Source organism: Python bivittatus, unplaced genomic scaffold (genome assembly GCF_059951505.1).
Source record: "Python bivittatus isolate LINGU-HERP-01145 unplaced genomic scaffold, Pbiv_v1 ctg000480_np1212, whole genome shotgun sequence".
Classification (NCBI taxonomy): domain Eukaryota; kingdom Metazoa; phylum Chordata; class Lepidosauria; order Squamata; family Pythonidae; genus Python; species Python bivittatus.
The window spans coordinates 25492630-25511357 of NW_028277075.1; the positions used below are offsets into that span (position 1 = coordinate 25492630).

General features: G+C 40.4%; 1 protein-coding gene across 2 annotated transcripts in view; it reads left to right on the top strand.

Moving 5' to 3' along the window:
* The window catches only part of MAPKBP1 (mitogen-activated protein kinase binding protein 1), a 125619-nt gene that overhangs the window by 38614 nt on the left and 68277 nt on the right, over positions 1 to 18728 (top strand). For both annotated transcript variants that reach the window (XM_088145494.1, XM_088145493.1), the window contains exon 3: positions 3085 to 3176. In XM_088145494.1, coding sequence (XP_088001620.1) covers positions 3085 to 3176 — 92 coding nt within the window. The remainder of the gene's footprint in view (positions 1 to 3084; positions 3177 to 18728) is intronic.

The following is an 18728-nucleotide window of genomic DNA, read 5'->3' on the forward strand; positions in this document are numbered from 1 at the left end:
GGAATTAAATTATTAATTGCCTTGTATGTCTTAATCACAGTTATTGTTCTTGTTGTACAGTTAGGAAACATACATGATAAATCCTAAGAATTTATTGATGGGCCTACTAGATGTTGCCTGTTTATAAAAGCTGGTGATATTCTGAAAACACTCAGCAACTTCTGGGCTGTGGGATAGATTCACAGCAGGGCAGTGAGATTTGTACAGTATGGCTGTATTATAAGTAGAATAAACACTGCTGTGAGCAGTCAGTTTGGTGTAGCACATTGTATGCTTCAGATAGTATACTCCCATTGATTATACCTTTGTAGAAATTACTTTTTCCTTGTGGGAGTAGAGAACCTATTTGAGAACAAAGCTCATGTTTTCTTATTTTCCTGGATATAGTTTTTGCAGCAGATGATGAGATCCTGTTCTATTTTGTTTCTCTTTTAGACTGCATCCATTTTTTCATTCAGCAGCAAGCATGTGGAAGGCATGGCTAAGAGCAGAATAGAATAGATTTAGAAACTTAATGTTCAGGTTATTGACAATCTGTGTCAACACCATCTCCTAATCTATTCTACACCTTGGGGAAATCTCTGGAATATTTGCAACATACTCATTTTTAAAGTTCCTGAGTTGGGCTGGGCAGACTACTGGCTGTGTGAGTCCCAGCACATCATTTACAGCAGCCTTTCTCAACTTTTTTACTCTGGAGGAACCCTTGAAAATAGTGCATAAAATTATTAAATCTACAGCTCACTGTACATTAGCATAATCAGTAAATTGTAGATTATCCAATTATCCAATAATAACTGTCAGTGCTCTTTTAGCACTTTTAGAGAATATTTTTCTGTGGATCAGTTTATTCTGGCCAATTTATTAGCCTACTCTTTTTGTTTGGTTCCCACTTCCCCACAAAGGATGTCAACTTTCTCAGTTCTAAAAAATGATGTTTATTTTTTTTCCAATCCTGATTTCTTGAAGAACCCCTGTTGAGAAAGGCTAATTTACAGCAAGCCAACTCACGCAAACTTAGTGACAGTTTCAGCTGAGTCAAACAAAATGCTGTGCAAGTTTTAGCTCCCTCCCATTATATTTTCTTGGCTAAAAGTAGTAGATGATGTAGTGCATTTCTGAGCAGCAGTGTTCAGTTAAATTCTCCTGTGTTCAGTTACCTAACAGATACTAATGCATTCTCCAGGAAGATACCGTGCACTAAACAGTAAGGAAAAACGTGTGTGTTTTTGTTCCTGAAAACCACATATCTGACAAGATGTTTATTTTGAAACAGGAAAGGAATTTTAGTGGCTTTTTCATTCTCATTTTAAGGCATCTGGTACAAAACAATCTGAACGAAATGCCGTGAAGGGCAGGAGGGAGGTGGGGGGGGAGGAAGGTTGGTGATATGTTATGCATCTTTTTATCCTCAGACCCCTAGGTTAGTTCTAGAGCAGGCTAGCTGAACTATTAATACATGAAAGAAGGACTTAAGAAATACCACTGGGAGGAACAAATCTTACAAATGAGAAAGCCTGTTGTAACAAAGCATCTTTGTGACTAAATATGGGTGATCTGCTCCCACAGGATTTTTTTAGGTGTGCCCTGAAGCTGCTTACCAGAGTTCTTGTGGGAGCTTTTTCTTTTTGAGAAGTCTGAAATCTCTGGAGGATGGTTAATAGAGATTACTACAGACTTTTTGGAGCTGGGAGATCAGTAATTCTAACTCTAAATGGAAGAGTTGACATTCAGCCTAGTAAAGTCATGGACTGGCAGAGTTAATGGTCTTACATAAACAGTATATGTGTACAATAAATAAAAAACCTCAGTTCATTTGTAGAAAGAACAGATGGGTCATTGGCATCAATGTTGTGGTGCTACTCTGGGGGGGAGACTTCCACTTGCAGGTCCACATGAGTTAAGAGAATACCAGTAAAAGGGCTTCCAAAGCATTTGAAAGAAGCTGTGCATTGGGATGAACAAAGCATTAGTCAAAGTGGTGACAGTCACATGATTGTGACAGTCACATGATTGCTTTCAATATTTGCCGTCTGTGTAAACCCAGATAGCACTTTAGCTGGGACCACCAATTAAACATAGTGTTTCTGCATATATACCCATGTGCAAACAGCTGAGGTTGGCTTTTAGAGCCATCAGATGAAGATGTGGCTGCTTTAATGCTTTGAGGAATGTGCTTCAGTCACACTAAGACACTTTGCAAAACACTCTTTCAAGTGTAATCACAAGTACGTTTCTTTTGGTCTGCGGTTTTTCTTTTTTTGGATTCTTTATGAAATGGTACCTATTTTTCAGCTACATTGCTACTTTTTAACAGGTAGAATTCAGAAAGCAAAATGGCTTGTTCAGGACTGCAGGGGACAAGGCATATTAATTGGTTCATCCATTCAAGTCCAAATCTTTGCTTAATATCTGTGATGTTAATTGGTTTAACTATGTTCTCCTGACTCCATGGAATTGCCATGAAATGACTTAAATTGGTAATATGTTCGTAATATAACTATGAAGAAAAATCTTACTTGGTTTTAGGTTAAATGGATTGAATTGAAGGACTTTCCAACCCTTAATGCCCTAGAAGATGAGAGCAGATTTGCCTCTTTAAATGATCTGAAACCAGTCCTTGTCCTCTGGAAAGCTCTGGAGAGGCATTTTTTCTAAGAATCACACTAAGTGTTGCTGAAAAAATTATATGGATGTCCATGGAAAATGGTCCCAGATGTTTGAAAAGATCTTGGCAGGGAAGGGTGGCCTGTGTTCCTGCTCAGGTTTCAGCTGGTTGCCTCCTTGTTGGTTTCAATTTTGATAGCAATTTTCTAAATAGCTTCTTGTCAGTTGCTATGGAGAAGGTTACTTTTTTTTTTCAACCGTCCTTACTGTCTTTGTCAAGATAAGAACTTTCAATAATGGATAGTTTTTTTAAAACAGATTTTTGAAGGTCATCTGATCTCCATGAGAGAAATAATACACTGTGTAAACTAATGCATAAAATGAGGACACTATAGCACATGGCAGTGACATACCAGCTGTATGTCAAACCTCAAATATCTCATTTTCTTCTCTCTTTCTCTCTCTTTTTTAAACTAGGTGACTTTAGAAAAAGTGCTGGGAATCACTGTCTCTGGAGGCAGAGGATTGGCCTGTGATCCTAAGAATGGTCTCATTGCTTATCCAGCTGGGTAAGTGGTTGAAGGCACTCTTTAACTGACTGCAAGTCTGCCTAAAGATATAGTCTGCCAAACATGTAATGTAGTAGAGTGAGGCTTTTGGAAATGTTCTCCTAAATTCATTCCAATTATGATGCATAAGCGATGTCAACTTAAATTGTTGCTAGAGGGAATAATTCTCTTCACCTGTCATCACTAATGAAATTCTTTTTTTGTGGTTCCTCTTCCTGTTTTCCGCTAAGTTTTTTAAACTAGAATGTTGAACAAAAATAAAAAAATAAGAATCTGAATTCCTTAGGAAGCTGGGGTTGCTCCTTTTGAATGGGAAGTAGCTGTGTGATGTGAAGATTTATGAGTCAACGTTCCTCTTGCATGCACAGTTGTTCTGCACCGTAATTCTGGTTCTGGGGTTAGATTGTTCTTCCCAGCATTTCTTAAATGGGTCAAAATAATTACTGAATTGGTGGATAAATTAAGTGAGTGGAGACCATCCATCATATTCTGGAAGCAAGTATTAGTAGGCCATGTGCTTTGGGCTTTCTTGGAAGCTGGTGAAGATACTTCAGATGGTGACTATACACCATTGAATTTGACATAATTTTCAGTTAGGCTTTACATGTATTCAAAGAGATCAAAACGATAGTTGAAAACAGTGGATTCAGATTATTGGCTCCAATGCTCTTGGATCCCATCAACCTTGCCCACAACCCCATTCTCCTTATGTAGTGCCAGAAGATTCCCCAATCCATAAAGTGGAAATTCAACAGCACAACTTTAATCTATTTTCCCCCATAGAAAGAAAATCAGTGCAGTAAACCTTTACCAGGTTTAATATACCTCTTTTCCTTTTAAAAAGCAATCTCAGGAAAATGACAAAAAGGCCCCATATTTTGGTTTCACTGTCTTTGGTGATGTGTCTGCTGTGTTCCCTGCTGCCTTCTAGCCCAATCTTAGTAGCAGTTGCACTGATTTTATTAATAATAGTAGTAGTGTAGTCCCACTGCAAAATAAGTAAATGAAAATTTCCACTCTTCCCCTCAGCAAAGGATGGCTGAATGCTGTTTTGGAAAGACAGGCATTGAAAAAGGGCTGGTAGTCTTTTCCTGGAGTCAAAACTCTCCTCCTCATGTGAGTCTAGCATACTCTATCTCTCCCTGCAAACAGAGCAAAGTGGCTAAGAAGAGCGAAGGGCAGACATCCAAGTTAGGAACTGTAAGCAAGCATCTTGAAAAAGCTGACATGGGCCAGGCATGCCTGCAGTTTCAAACTACAGTGATTCTGGAGTGCAGTGAATATTTAGCTCGTTTTAACATTTCATTTTGCTAATGTCAGTGGGTGGTTCTAATTAATTTCAAACAAGAAGAAAAGAAATTGAAGCCAGTCTTAGAAGGCTGTTGGCTTGGCCACAGTGGGTCAATAGAGGAGGGAAGAACAGCAATAATTTTTCTCATAGCTGGGCTACACCAGCCTTGAAAGCAGCTTTTGTCACTGAGCAACTCTACAGTTTGCTTAGATTCCAACAAACTAGAAGAGACGTTTTTCTTCAGAAGATGTGGAGTCTGTGGCTGGCATCTAAAAAAGAGGGTGGCTCTACAGATTGGAGGCCTGTACTTATTGTGAAATCTGACTATACTTTAAGTGCTGGATTAGCCATTGTAACTGGGGATGATGGGAGTTGTATTAGCCCAGCCTACCTGGAAGGTACTGGATTGAGGAAGGCTGTTTACCCTAGGTTACTGTGGGTTGAAGATAACATTTTATCTGTTGTGCTGTTCTGACACTTTTTAAAGTCTAGCGTGCCTCATCAAAATTCGAGCTAGCACATAGGTACTGAATTTTGGGATTTGGGAACAATGTTGACTATTTAAACTTCTTTGCTGGGAAAAATGAAAAGAATTAGCTAGGTACAGATGGATATTTGCTAGGCAAATGACTGGATGAGGCTCATAAGAAATGAGCCAGAATCCTGCAGCAAAAGCAAATCAAGGGAAGGTTAAAGTGACAAGACAGAATCACAGATGTTGCCAGCTGGAGCCATCCCCCCGCCCCAAAAAAGAGCCAGAGAGATGGCCTTGAGGGAAATGTTCAGAAAATAAAATTCCTTGAGCCCTGTAAAGAAGATAATATTAGGAAGAGATTCAGGGTAGCTCCTCCCTGACTCAATGGGGTATAAGAGGGAGGGGAGAGAAAACACTAGAAAACTTGCAAGATTCTGTAAATACAGCCTATCTCAGTAAAGTTCAGTTCTAGTCTTCTTGTGGAGTCTGTTTCCTGATCTGGACCAACTTGAAGGGCTGACATCCCCTTCCAAATATAAGGCACTGAGAAACCAAGCACTGCTTTGAAGCAATGCCTGATGTCCCTTGTGGTTGATTTTGGTGTGGCGATAAAGCCGGGATATCTTGGTTTTGCTGCAGAATGGTGGTTTTATGTAGCTGTCATGCAGAATAGGATGCAACATCCTCTCTCTTCAGTAGGCAGTCACCCAGTGCTTTTTGCTGTTCGTCCTGTGAATTGCTACAGTGACTCCCACTGTCCCCAGGCAGCATCAGCCACCATATCTTAAAAGTATCAGCTGGGCCAGGAAGATTGTTCTTGACTATATGTACGTCACATTTTATTCTCCATTAAAAAAAAAAGTATACTTAATAACTGAGCACAGCTTCGAATGGATTTTAAAAGAATGTCGATGAAAGTTGATGAAAATATAGAGCCATATATTTAATGGGCAATGCAATCACTCAGTTATTGTAAGCTGTTGGAGAACAATGGTTGAATCAGAATGTGGGGTTTTTTTTTTCTGGGGTGAGGGCCAGAGGTCTTTGATAGGTGTGCCAGGTATGGGAACAGGAGAAAAACTAGAATTAGTTGGCTTTAACTGGGAGGGATGAAATTAGTTAATAGGATTACTCCCATGTATTTAATAAGCCTCCACTTTGACCCAATGAAAATTTTAAATCCAGTAGCTTTGGAGGATTAGACCTCAGGGTTGCAGCTTTAAAGCAATAATGGTATTTTCATTTTCTCTGGCCAGATGAACTTGTTTGTCACGCCCACAGTCTCTAAAAGCAGAAATCATTTCTATTTCCACTTGATGAGGAATGATAAGGAAATGTTTGGGAAGAGGTGATGGGTCCAATGTACCTTGCCAAGCTAAGGACATTTTAATAAAACCCGAGAAAACCTGCAGTAGTCTTTAGGAGTCTTTAGCATTTTCAGAAGAAGATAGGGAGCTGAAAAATAGAAAATGTCTTTGAACTTTTCAGAAAGGTCTTGCATGTCTTAGTAAAGAACAAAAACAAAGTGATCTCCCATTAGAATAATATTAACATCTGCCTAACTGGTAATGCCAGAGTGTAAATACATAAGGAAACAGAGAGAAGTCTAACAAATACATGAATCACCTTTCTAAATTCGGATAAAGGGATCACTGTTCGTAAACTCTGTGATGTGATTTGGCTAAATAGCTGCTTGCCCATTATGGTGGACTGCTTTGTGATGCTGGGGGCATGTGCTCCTGTCAAGACATAAAAGAGAAACAGTTTGCCACCCTAATTAAATTGCAGGATCAGTTTGTTTTCTCTTGTTCTCAAGGGATTTATACCTTCTTGGCAGGGTGCAGAAACCCGCTTGGCACTGTTATTACACTGACTATGGAATTTTCTTTCTGCAGCCTCCCTTTAAAAAGAAAATTGGCAGTGGGGAACAGCATTTGCTGGATGCTTGTTCTTAGAGTGATATGCCTTTTGCCGACTGGAGCAGTGCACAATATGCTTGACACTGCATGGGTACCTTCCTTATAGTTCTTGCGTGTGTCTTAGTTCTGCTCGGTTCCACTCCAGATATCCTATTAGTTGACTCAACTTTTATTTAAAACTGCCAATATGAGGCAGGCCTGAGATTCATCTCTCTTGCTCTTTCAGCTCAGTGTCAAATTTTGTAAGAAGCATTATTTTTATAGTAGAGTTGCTGGGAAGCCCACATTCGTTTAGCTGTTAACATCAGTGGAACCTGGCAAGAATTAAATGCTTGAATCTCGCAAGAGGATCACGTCAAAATCTTATAATTTGCTTCTGAATGTCTTTTTAAATTTCTCTTTCTTTATCTGTCTGAGCAGTAATGCTAGTGTTAAATCCCATTTGGCATCTGCTGAATTGATTTGTTCCAGAGCAGAAACCCAAATCCTAATAAATCTGACTTTGCAAGTTAGATTTCTCTTGCAGAGTTGATAAATTGCGAAGTGCCTGACACCAGGGTGGGTTTCCAGACCCTGTAATGTAGGCTTGGGGAATGGCACTTTGCTTGGCATGTTCACCCCTCTTAGGACAGCCAGCGTGAGACTTGACTCAAGACTGAACCTGTAATTTAAGTGCATTTTTAGCCTGCTGTAATTGGTGCATAGTGTACCTCTTCCTCTGCCAAATAAAAAGATTAATGTTTTAAATGAACATCAGGGGGAGGAGGTTGACAAAGTGGCAGAACAGATGAGAATCCCTACTATCCTTAGAATCTGGGTTGTTCTGATTGTTATGGTGTTTGACCTTCCTTTGGTTGCCAGGTGGATACCTCATCTTCTTGCCTTTTCTTGCCTGTACCTAGAAAATGTTATTAATGACAGCAGAGACCTTTAACACTTGCTGTGAATCTTCCAGATTCGCAAGAAATGTGTTCATGAGATCTAGTTTAATAATTTAGCATACGTTTATATTCACTTCACTTATAAATTCTAATGCCTTTTCTAAATTCAGACTGTGTTAAATAACCCAGGGAGAATCTGTGTATTTCAACTTTAGTCTCTGACCCTAGATCTGGACATGATTCTCTCCCACAATCTTGGGTTTCAGCTGTCTATGCCAGCAGTGGCAAAGCCACAGACCACAAGCTTCAATAATCCAAGAACCACATGATATATACCATTCCATTGTAATTTTGCATTAATAGTATAAAAGTAATAGAGTAGTTTATTTAGTGAATGCTGAAGTTGTTTGCTAATTGCTTGGTTTTAAAATAGTACCTCCACCCCCCAATCCATTCTGATTCAAGAGGATATTGAGATGAGATGAACATTTTTTATGTCTTGCTTCATAATGGCTCTTGGTAGCAAAGAGCAACCCTGAAGATACTGGCCTCCTTAAACCACAAAAGCCAAATCTTCCTCCCATTCTGGTTTAAAGCTTCATTTTTCTTTGTAATAGCTGCATTTCTTCCAACTTGATGTCATACATTTTCAGGGTCCTTTGTGAATGGGAGGGCCTGTACAGATTTATCTCACAAGATCCTTCGAGGCTCTACAAAGAACCACCAGGCAGTTTCGAAGTGGAAAGAACAGATTATGCACGCATACATACATTCCCTGCCCCCCGCCCCAGTAAAACAAGAGCATGAGAAGGGCTTAATATCTGTCAGGTAGCTGTGGGTCCTTAGAAGAGGACAATACAGGCTGGCTATGCTCCCTTCTCTAGGCATTGGTAGTCCTGTCTCTTTTCTCTCTCCTTGGGCTTGAATGAGCTCCTTTCTGGATGAACCCGTTCTCCTCTCCATCTCCTTTGCCTCTGTTGGGTTGTCTTTCCAGGCAGTAACTCTCTCCTTTCCATGCCATTAGTGTCTCAGGTGGTGGCTTCTGCTTCTTCCCCTGTCCTGCTTCTTAGAGTTCTGCTCCCCCTTTATTTTGTATGAGGTCATATCTGCTGGTTCATTGATTAATTTGTTTTACAAAATTTCTGCACCACCTTCTTAAAATAGTTATGGGTGGAGCACAATATAAAGGCACTATACATAAAACACTGATCCCATCATGACTAACCCTAACCTTCCTGATAAAGAACAAGCTTGCCAGTCTGCCCCCTTAGCCCAGAAATAAACATATAATGGAAAAAGCCTGCCCAGTTACCATTGGAGTTGGCATTGAATGCCCCTCTGCAAGAAGAACCCTCAGTACTGTCTGGAATGCCAAAAGGGAAGGGGCCAAGCCTTTCTCGGGGAGGGGGCACCAGAGGGAAGGCTTGCCTTCTGCCCCATACTCATCTCATCTCTTGCTGGGGTGGAACCATAAGCAGGTCTTTCTAGATAATCTTGTGGACAGGATAATTTTGGATAAGTTCAGTTAGTGAATCTCTTTCCTGCATGTGAGATAAATTTGTTTTATCTCAGCAGTATCTGCAGCCCAAGAATTGGCCCATCTACCCTGGGCTGATCTAAGATATTGGGCTACTTGAGAGGAGCAACTTACTGGACTGGTGGTGAAGTCTAACTTCATTCCTGCAATAGGATGCATAATGAAAGCCTTAGTTCTATCAACATGTCCAGGAGATGCCATAAGCCACAACATGTGGGGATGTATCTTTGGCTCAGAAGCCACAGCTCACGTGTTAAACAACATAATATATTTCTTGAACCACTTTCTGTTTACCCCTAATCGGCAGGTTCACCACCCACTTCTGTCTCTTTCCTTTATTGGTGAAAACAAGGGAAGTAGTTTGCAGTTCACCTTAGAAAGCCTTTCGACTGCCTTGTTCCCCCTGTTTTGTATATACAAACTAGGCTATGAATGGGAAGAAACCTTCAGCAACTTTGTGAAAACAATCTCTCAACTGTCGCACCGTATTCAGATTTAATAATGATGGAAGGCCTTAAGCTACTTTTATTTATTTATACAATATTTTATTTTAACAGGCCAAAGTTCTCTGGTTTCCCTCTTCTAGTTTCCCCTGATCCCGCCACATGCTTATGTGTGTGTTTTGTTGACGTTGCTGCTGAGATTCTGTATCCTAGAAACAAGAAGTAAAACAAAGCTAAAAATCCTCAGAGGTTACTGCTGAAGAGTATAAGGATACAAGGAGGGGAAACTCATCCATCTGAGTCCCAAACCAGATGCTTTAAAGCTCAGCTTACCTAATTTGTATCTCCTTTCTTTAAAAAAAGAAAAGTTTGCAAGACTGCAAACTTTTGCTTTAGGAAAAGCCACATATACTGTGGAGCCCCTTTCCCCCAAGTTGTTCACCATCCACCACTTCTCCTTCTTCAGGTAAATGTTTTACATGCCGTAGCTGACAACTCATAATCTGCCTGGTTAGACTCAAGTTAAGCCCTAGCAACTTATAAAACTAGGACTGTTTTGTGTCTAATTTCAGTCACCTACTAATGTTGCTTGGAATGCAATAAAAATCACAGAATAAGCTTTAATAGAGGTTTGATACAATTTAAAAAGGGGGAAAAAAACCCCTTCCCCAACCCCAAATGAGGAGAAAAAGGGAAACACTTGGTGCTGTCCACGTATAAAACAAATACAAATCCTCTCCACTTTGCATCATTGTTCTACTCTCTGCAACCCCCCCACCAAAAGAGAGAAGAGAAGAGAGAGAGAGAGAATTCTCCAGGATCCAAAAGATTGCCTTTTAACACTACTTGGGAGGGGACATATAATGTCTTGGGGTCAGGATGAGGGAAACTACTGACAAAGAGTAGTGGGTTGCAGAAGAGTAGTAGAGAGAGGCAGCAGTAGAGGAATAATTCTGGGAAGGCTGAGCTATGATAGTCTAGGAAGAAAAATAGAACTTCTGTTGTTATTGAGGTGATGACATTTGAGAGAAACTGGAGATAGCCTGAGAATAGTAAGCTCAGGAATTGGCGCAGATCTAGAGGTCCACCTGATTTAAAAGGCCCAGAGCTCTGAGTCCAGAAGAAAGTGTGGTAGCATCTTGACAGCTGCACTGCGCACCAATCAAGGGAGAGAGAGGGATGCAGTAGGAGGTGAGAGGGTGGATACAGCTGGATTCCTAAACTTGATGAAATACTTGATATTAACCCAGAGAAAAAGCCTTAAGGTAAATAGTACAATTGTGTGATTTATGGGAGAGATGACCCTAGTACTTGACCCTCTTGAGAGATCCTGCAGGCTTTATCAATCTGCCCTTGCTTCTCAGCTCCAAATAGATTTTATATTGTTTCCAGCCCTGTAACCTGATATGATTCAAACTATCTAGGTTAGCTTTTCCCAGCTGGGTACCTTCCAGAACTATTGGATGGGAACTTTGGTCATTTTGTCTGGGAACTGGGAGGAACACAATCCAGGAGATCTGATGGATGCAGATCGGGAGAGGCTGCTCTCAGTAAATGCAGGCAGCATGGTGCTGACCTGAACCCTACAGCAATTATACTTTGTAGTTTATTTGATCAGGTTTATATTCCACTATTCATTCATGAGCTCAAGACTCTGAATGTAGCATTTCATTCTCTTATTTTTCTCACAACTAATTTGTGAGGTAGGTTGGGATGAGCAAGAAAGAGTGGCCAAACGTCACCCTAAGATGGACTAGAACCCAAGTCTTTTCTCTTCCAATACAGTACCCTAACCGCTACACCAGGCTGTCTCTCATAAACCATAAAACAAATGTATTGATGAGAATTGCTAAGAGTCTTATACTGGCAGTATTCCTATAGTCCAAAAGAAAAGTGTTAATACTTCTTCACAACTTTGGTTTCACTGAAACACAGTGTATGAAGTTTCTCTTCTATGATACTATGATTAGTGGAAGATCTGGGTGTTTAAATGCTAATCTGCCTCTCTCATTGAAGGAGGGGTTGTGTCTATGTATGCATTTCTACACACCTACCCAAGTTAACTGGTCAGAAGGGCAAGCCTCTCTTCACCTTTGCTCTGATACCAGAAATGACCTCTGTTGGAGGAAAAACATCTCAAGGCCTGTCAGCAATGCCTGGGAGACTTTCCTGCAGTCCTTTCTTATATGTGCGTCATTGCCACTCGTACTGTATTTAGCTCAAAATTTAGACTGTACTTCCTTCATTCTACAGAAGGAAACAAATGAATCTCTGTCACATCTACCATTGGGGTGTAGCCTGCACTGTACGTTGTCCAGCCCTTGAAGATAGATTGTCATGGTGCCCATCAGATGTAACTGAAAAACAGAGTACCATTGTTGGGTACCATTGGACTTTGAAAATGTAAGATCTTCCCCTCTTAGCTAAATGATGCCAGCATGAGCTGCACAGTGCAAAATCTTTTCCTTCTATCTCTATCATCACCCTGGTTATTCCTTCAAGTTAGATTGTTTGAACTTGAACAGCCCTGTTCTCCTGAGTCATAGACTTTCAGGATCTGCTTTTTCTAAACTTAGGAGATATTTTGCTTGTCATTTCTGAGCCAAGTTTCGTGGAAAATGACAGCGATCTGTGTCACAGCCAAGCTAAGTAGTAGGATGTGGGAGTAGATACCACTCAGTATTTCTCCAGCCAAAAATCTTCTCAGCACATATTTAAATGTCATAGTACACTAAAGAATAAATCATACCAAACGTTGAATGGCGAGTTGTCTTCCTTCCTTCCTTCCTTCCTTCCTTCCTTCCTTCCTTCCTTCCTTCCTTCCTTCCTTCCTTCCTTCCTTCCTTCCTTCCTTCCACCATTGATGTATTGACAAATTCCTTTTGAAACTGCGTGTTTCTTGCTTCAGAGTCTCCCCTCTTTTCATGTTTTTCTGGCATGAAGATAACTGCATAATGAGCAGAACCCAAAAGGTTGGATAAATGGAAAAAACGACCTCTTAGCCAAATTATATGCTGTGCACAGCATGTTCTTAGATAAGGCTTTTCAGTCTTACGAAATTGCTATCCTTTTGCGGACTGGGTGTCACTCTTAATATGTGCAGGCATCTGACACAGCTGAAAATCAAGAAAAGCACTGTAGCTGTAGCCTGCCTGTGCCCGAAAGGGTCATAAAATGAGCAGCTTGGAGGGGATCAGTTTTTAGCAAAGACACTAAATTATGACTGTCTTTCTCATGAGGTATTTCTGAAATAGCTATGAATATGTTGTCCGTGTCTGACTCAAACGAAAGAGAGCACTTTAGAAGAAAATAGACAGTATTTTGGATTGTTTAAACCTGCTTAGGGCAAAATGACAACATACAGGTAGTCTTTAGCCAATGGTAATTGGCACTGGAATTCTGTCACTAACTGATGCGGTCATAAACAGCAATGTCACATGACAGTGCTGCTTGGCAATGGCAGTTCCGGCAGTCCCCAGTTACCATTGTTAAGTGAATCACCATGGTTCATTAAGCAAGGACCTCATGTGCCCCTGATCTCTGACTTCCTGCTGGCTTCCCCAATGGCTTTGCTTGTGGAAAGCCAGCAGGGAAGGTCGCAAATCACGATCAGGTGACTCTGGGATGCTGCAGCGGTCAGAGTTCCCGGATCACAATCGCATGACTGCAGGGGTGCTACGATGGCTGAAACTTTGAGGACTGGTCATAGGTGCTACTCGTTCAGTGCTGTTGTAAGTTTGAATGGTTGCTGAATGAATGGCTGTTAACCAAAGATATGTATAAAATAAAGTGATAATAGCAACAGGTCTTCAAAAGATTTTCCCAGTAATCCTCAAAATATTTTAGAAAATGATTGGGACAGTTAATTTGAAGCAGATATGTTTTATCACATTGTTTAGATTGACAAGGAATAAACTTGCATGCATTTTTTGAAGTTGGAGATCCCTGGTTAAACCTTAAAAATGGTGTCTCTTGAAGTAATTCATTTTTTGGATGCTTGCAGGGCATAAAACCCCGCTTTTTATACCCATGATGGCTGGTCATTATCTTATGTCAAAGCAAATGGTACCAAATAAATCCTTCTTTTGGGGGGAACAGTTGATCAATGTACAGTGGAACCTTGGGTTATGAACGCTTCTGTTAACGAACTTTTTGGGTTATGACCAGCTCCGGCCGCAAAATTTTGCTTCGGTTTGCGAACTCCGCCTCGGGGTACGAACAGGATACGCGGCCATTTTCCCTCCCGTGACACGGTCTGCGGCCATTTTTCCGCCCCTGACACATGGTCCGCAGCCATTTTCCGCCCCTGACATGTGGTCCGCGGCCATTTTTCCACCCCTGACACGTGGTCCATGGCCATTTTTCCGCCCCTGACACTTGGTCCGTGGCCATTTTCCGCCCCTGACACATGGTCGTAGGGAGGGGGACTCTCCCTCCAAGCAATAGCCACCTCCCTGTCCTCCATGCCAGAACGGATTAACGGTAATTACATTGAACCTTATGGGAAAATTTCCTTCGGGTTGCGACCAATTCGGGTTGCAACCAGAGTCATGGAACTAATTAAGTTCGTAAACTGAGGTTCCACTGTATAAATACATTACTGAGTTTTACTTCAGAGGATGGTGGAGGTGGGACAAAATAGGAAGGAGTGTAATGTATATTACCTTGAATGTTGATAGAAAGGTGGTGTAAACATCTAAAAAATGAACAAGTACAATTTAATGCCTCTGAACAATGGCTGTATCTTAAAACAATACATGATTCACAACATTATTCCACTGTATTGTCTCATTGTTCTTAGTCCTGTGGATTTTGGTTTGCATTGATTTCCCTGGCATTTGGGAAATGGTACGTGTGAATATACATGGCTTCAAATAACTTGCTCTTTTTGTAATGGCGCATTTACTTATTTATTTATGTATTTATTTATTGCAATATTTGTAGATTGCCCCTATGAATTAAAAACTCTGGATAATAACTGCACATTTCCAAGATAAAAATATGACAAAGTAACATACAGTAATTCAGTTTGTTGTTCTAAGGCAGGAGGAAACACAGTGCACATCATGTGACCCACGAAACGGATTGCAACTTACTAGCTAATAATCGGTGGTGTGCGTAGTAGGGTCTAACATCTCCCCTACTTTTGCAGTTCCAGGCAGACAACAGCTTAAGGAGTTTTATCTCAGCTTGTTAAGGATGAGAAGTGGAGTGGGATAACTGGATTTGTGGAATGGATCTAACAAATTTTTTTTATACTTGGTTTGATGTGCAATGGTGATATTCCTTTCTCATTGCCTATACCTCCAGTGTTGTCCCAATAGTCTTCTTTCTTCAGCACTGTTGCTCTTCTGAGATACAGATCTCCTCAGGGAGACATCTTTTGTATGGACAAAAGATCTTTAAAAGCAAATGTTAAATTACTTTTTTGGATTCTGAGTTGTGGTACAGAGATTGCATTTTTTTTTAATGAATTCTTTTTTTTTTCAACGAGTTCCTTGTTCTCTTTCTTCTGTGATTTGCTATCCCCCCCCCCCAAATAAATCAGGGCAATAAAAGCCCTTTCATTCATCACAGGAATGCAGGAATTGGAATAATGTTTTACTCTGTGCCCAAGGAAAGCAGCACAAGCTGCCAGTGTTCTAATCTGGACTGTAGCAAAGAGAAAGAATGGCTCCCAACCAATCCCAAATAAAATGGAGCTATTGACAGCAAACTGGAGTGGATTCCTTTTGCTTCTGCTTCATTTGAATGGGAAAAGGAAGTTTACTTACAAAGCAGGAGAAGTGATGGTTGTATAAAACAAACTGCCGTTCCCTAATGTAGCTTTGTGTTGCTCAGTGTTATTCAGGGAATAACAGTGTTATTTGGTGATTAGAACTTCATGGAAATGTCTTCAGAGATCTTCCTAGAACATCTGTTCATTTTTCAAGCTTATTCTAGATAATTTAATAATGTGATTTTAAACCTCTCTTTTAATCATTGCTTAACATATATGCTTTGGTCCTGCATTATTTAGAATATGAGTTTAGGATTGCCTGTCCGCCTATTTCTTAATAAAAAAAAAGTGGTGATTTGCATCTCTCGAGAAATGATCTCATTAGACAATAGCTATTTCAGAATACATTGCTGGAGAGAAAGCTAGAAGAGTGATGTTCAAATTGGAAGAAGTATAAACAGTGAGTGTGTGTGCACATATGTGTGTTTGGTAAAAGTTATACCATCCTAAAGCAAGTTATACATACATCCAGAAAAATAATAATTGTTACTGAGCCAGCAACTTTGGCTCAATAGATTGTCTCCTCTGACTGACAATAGCTTTTCTAAGGTTGTAGGACCAGGTAGAAATATTTTGGCAGCATCAGTTACTGAAATCTTCTTAATTAAAATTGCCATGGACAGAACCTGGATCCTTTCACCTGCAAAGAATGTTGCGTACCACTAGGTTGATATCCTTATTTTTCAACAATCAATGGATTGATAGATTTGCCTCTTGACAAAAGGCCATCACTGGTCAAGTATGGAACTGGTTTTTGAGGGTGCATGACTACACTCTTACAATCTTCTCATCCTAACACGATTTGGAAAGAAAGCTGCTCAGAAATATCTACTGCTCTGTTATTTGGCCGATTTCCTTGTATGATTTGAAGTATATGCTAGAGAGACTGTGTTAAACACAGGCCTAGCCTTTTAGTGTGCTACTCTTTAGTTTCTTCCAGGCTGATGAGGAGCTATTGATGTATATTTGCTGGGGGTGATTGTTCAATTAACTTTCTGTATATCTGATGGTAACATAATTCAGACCATATTTTGCCATCTTTTCTACTAGTATCTCATGGGAGCTTAGTCAAATGCTTCATTGAAATTATGATACACCATAAGTACCACATTATCTTTGGTGATTTAAACTGGTCAGTCTATCAGAAAAAGATCAGATTGGTGTGTATGATTTATTCTTAATAAAGTCAAGGTGGTTCTTGTGAGGCACTGCATTATCTACTAAATGCTCACAAACTGACTGCTCAATAATCTGTTCCAGAATTTTTCCTGATACTAACATCCAGTTGACTGCTCTGTAATTTCTCTGGTCCTCTTTTTCCTCCTTTTTGAAGATAGGAACTACATTTCCCCTTCTCCAGTCCTCCAGCAATTAGCATGTCCTTCATGATTTCTCAGAGATCATAGAAATGTGCTCCAAGATGACATTTCCAAGCTTCTTCAAGCCTTTCGGATGTAATTGGTCTGGTCCTGGAGACTTAAACTTGTTCATGGTAACCAGATGCTCCCAAATGACCTCTTTACTTATTATCTTGGATTGCCTCCCCCTCCTTTTGTCATTCTGCTTAGATCCAGTTGAGCACAATTAAATTTTGGGGAGAAGACTGAAGCAAAGTAGGAGCTGAAGATTTCTGCCGTCCCCACATCACTTTTACTATCTAACCATCTACTGCTAGCAGCAGACCTACCTCTTTCTTTCCCCCCCTTTTACTAGTGACATTGGCAGAAGATTTGCAATGAGCACTCCAAAGACTTTCTCTCTCAGTTCTTGAGATACAGCCCATCTTTGTTCTCATTGGCATAATCTGTGGAGTTAGTGTTCACGTCAGTATTTCTCTTCTTCCTCTTGAGCCACATTCTTCGACGGGAATGAAGAAAACACCACCTGTGCCTCAGCTCCTTCACTTCTTGCTCAGCATTTCATAGTCTTCATAGTTCATAGATCTGGAAGAAAAAGTATTTGTAAGTAGGTTTGAAGAGTTATGAGTCTTTCCCCATCATATGCTGAATGTGTACTCCATGAAGGCAACAGACTTCTCCTGATAGTCTGTTAGGCCGCCAAATTGATGCTTCCAGTCTCTTTCAGCAAGGAGTTGCCAATCACCACCCATGGCTCCCTCCTCTTTAGGGAAGAAGCAGGAATCCTATGTTTTGCAGAGCCAGTAGAGTCCTTTTCCCCAGCCCTTGAGGCTTGTGACTACTGTTCTTCATCCAGAGGTCCAGAAACACCATCAAAAGTGAGGTCCTGGAATCTATACCGAGGCTCCAGGATATAAGAGCTCTTCTTGACAGACATGGGCCTTAGAATCACATTCCTTGAGTTCTTCATTCTCTCTGGCTTTCTTCTATTTTCTCTGAAGCTTCTTAGTCCTGTTGTCCCTCCACAAGTGTTCCCTGTGTCAGATTCAAGAATTCCCCATCTTCCTTGATAAGCTGGGACTATCCATTACTGACAGTAAAGCACTTGTGCCTTTTATTCTTATCTTGTGACATTCCCAGTTACTTCCTGCTGACTTGCTTTCCATTATCATGCATCTAACAAATAGAGCTTGTTTCACTGATTTAATTGAGGAAGTGCCATTCAGCCTTGTGCCATGAATCCCTGCATCTTCTCAAGTGCTTTTAAATGCCAGCTATTAATTGTGTGCAGTGGCATGCTGGCAATGACTAAAGGGCTGAGTATCAGGAAATGTGGAAGCAAAGAAAATGTAATCCACCTGTACAAGTTTATGCATACCAAGTAACTTTTTCTTTTAGCAGACTGTCTGATCTTATTACTATATCTATAAAGCACTCCAGCTTGAAGTACTACCATGCTTTGTTCTTTAATGGTGAGAGGAGGAAAGCAGAGTGTGTTTATGCATCTCTGCATGTATAGAAACAGACCTCCTTCACATACTAAAGTATGCTGGACATTAAGCAATCTACCTAGGATTGCCATATGTTACCCAAGGTGGAATTAAAAGAATGACCTTGATGATAGAAACATTGAACACTCAAAGATTTTGCAACCTTAAGTGTGTTGCAGTTGTGTTTGTTTGTTTGTTTGTTTGTTTGTTTGTTCATTCATTCATTCATTCATTCATTCATTCATTCATTCATTCATTCATTCATTCATTCATTCATTCATTGGATTTTGAGGCCACCAGGCTAGAAACCAGGAGACTATGATTTCTAGTCCCACCTTAGGTATGAAAGCCAGCTGAGTAACTTTGGGCCAGTCACTCT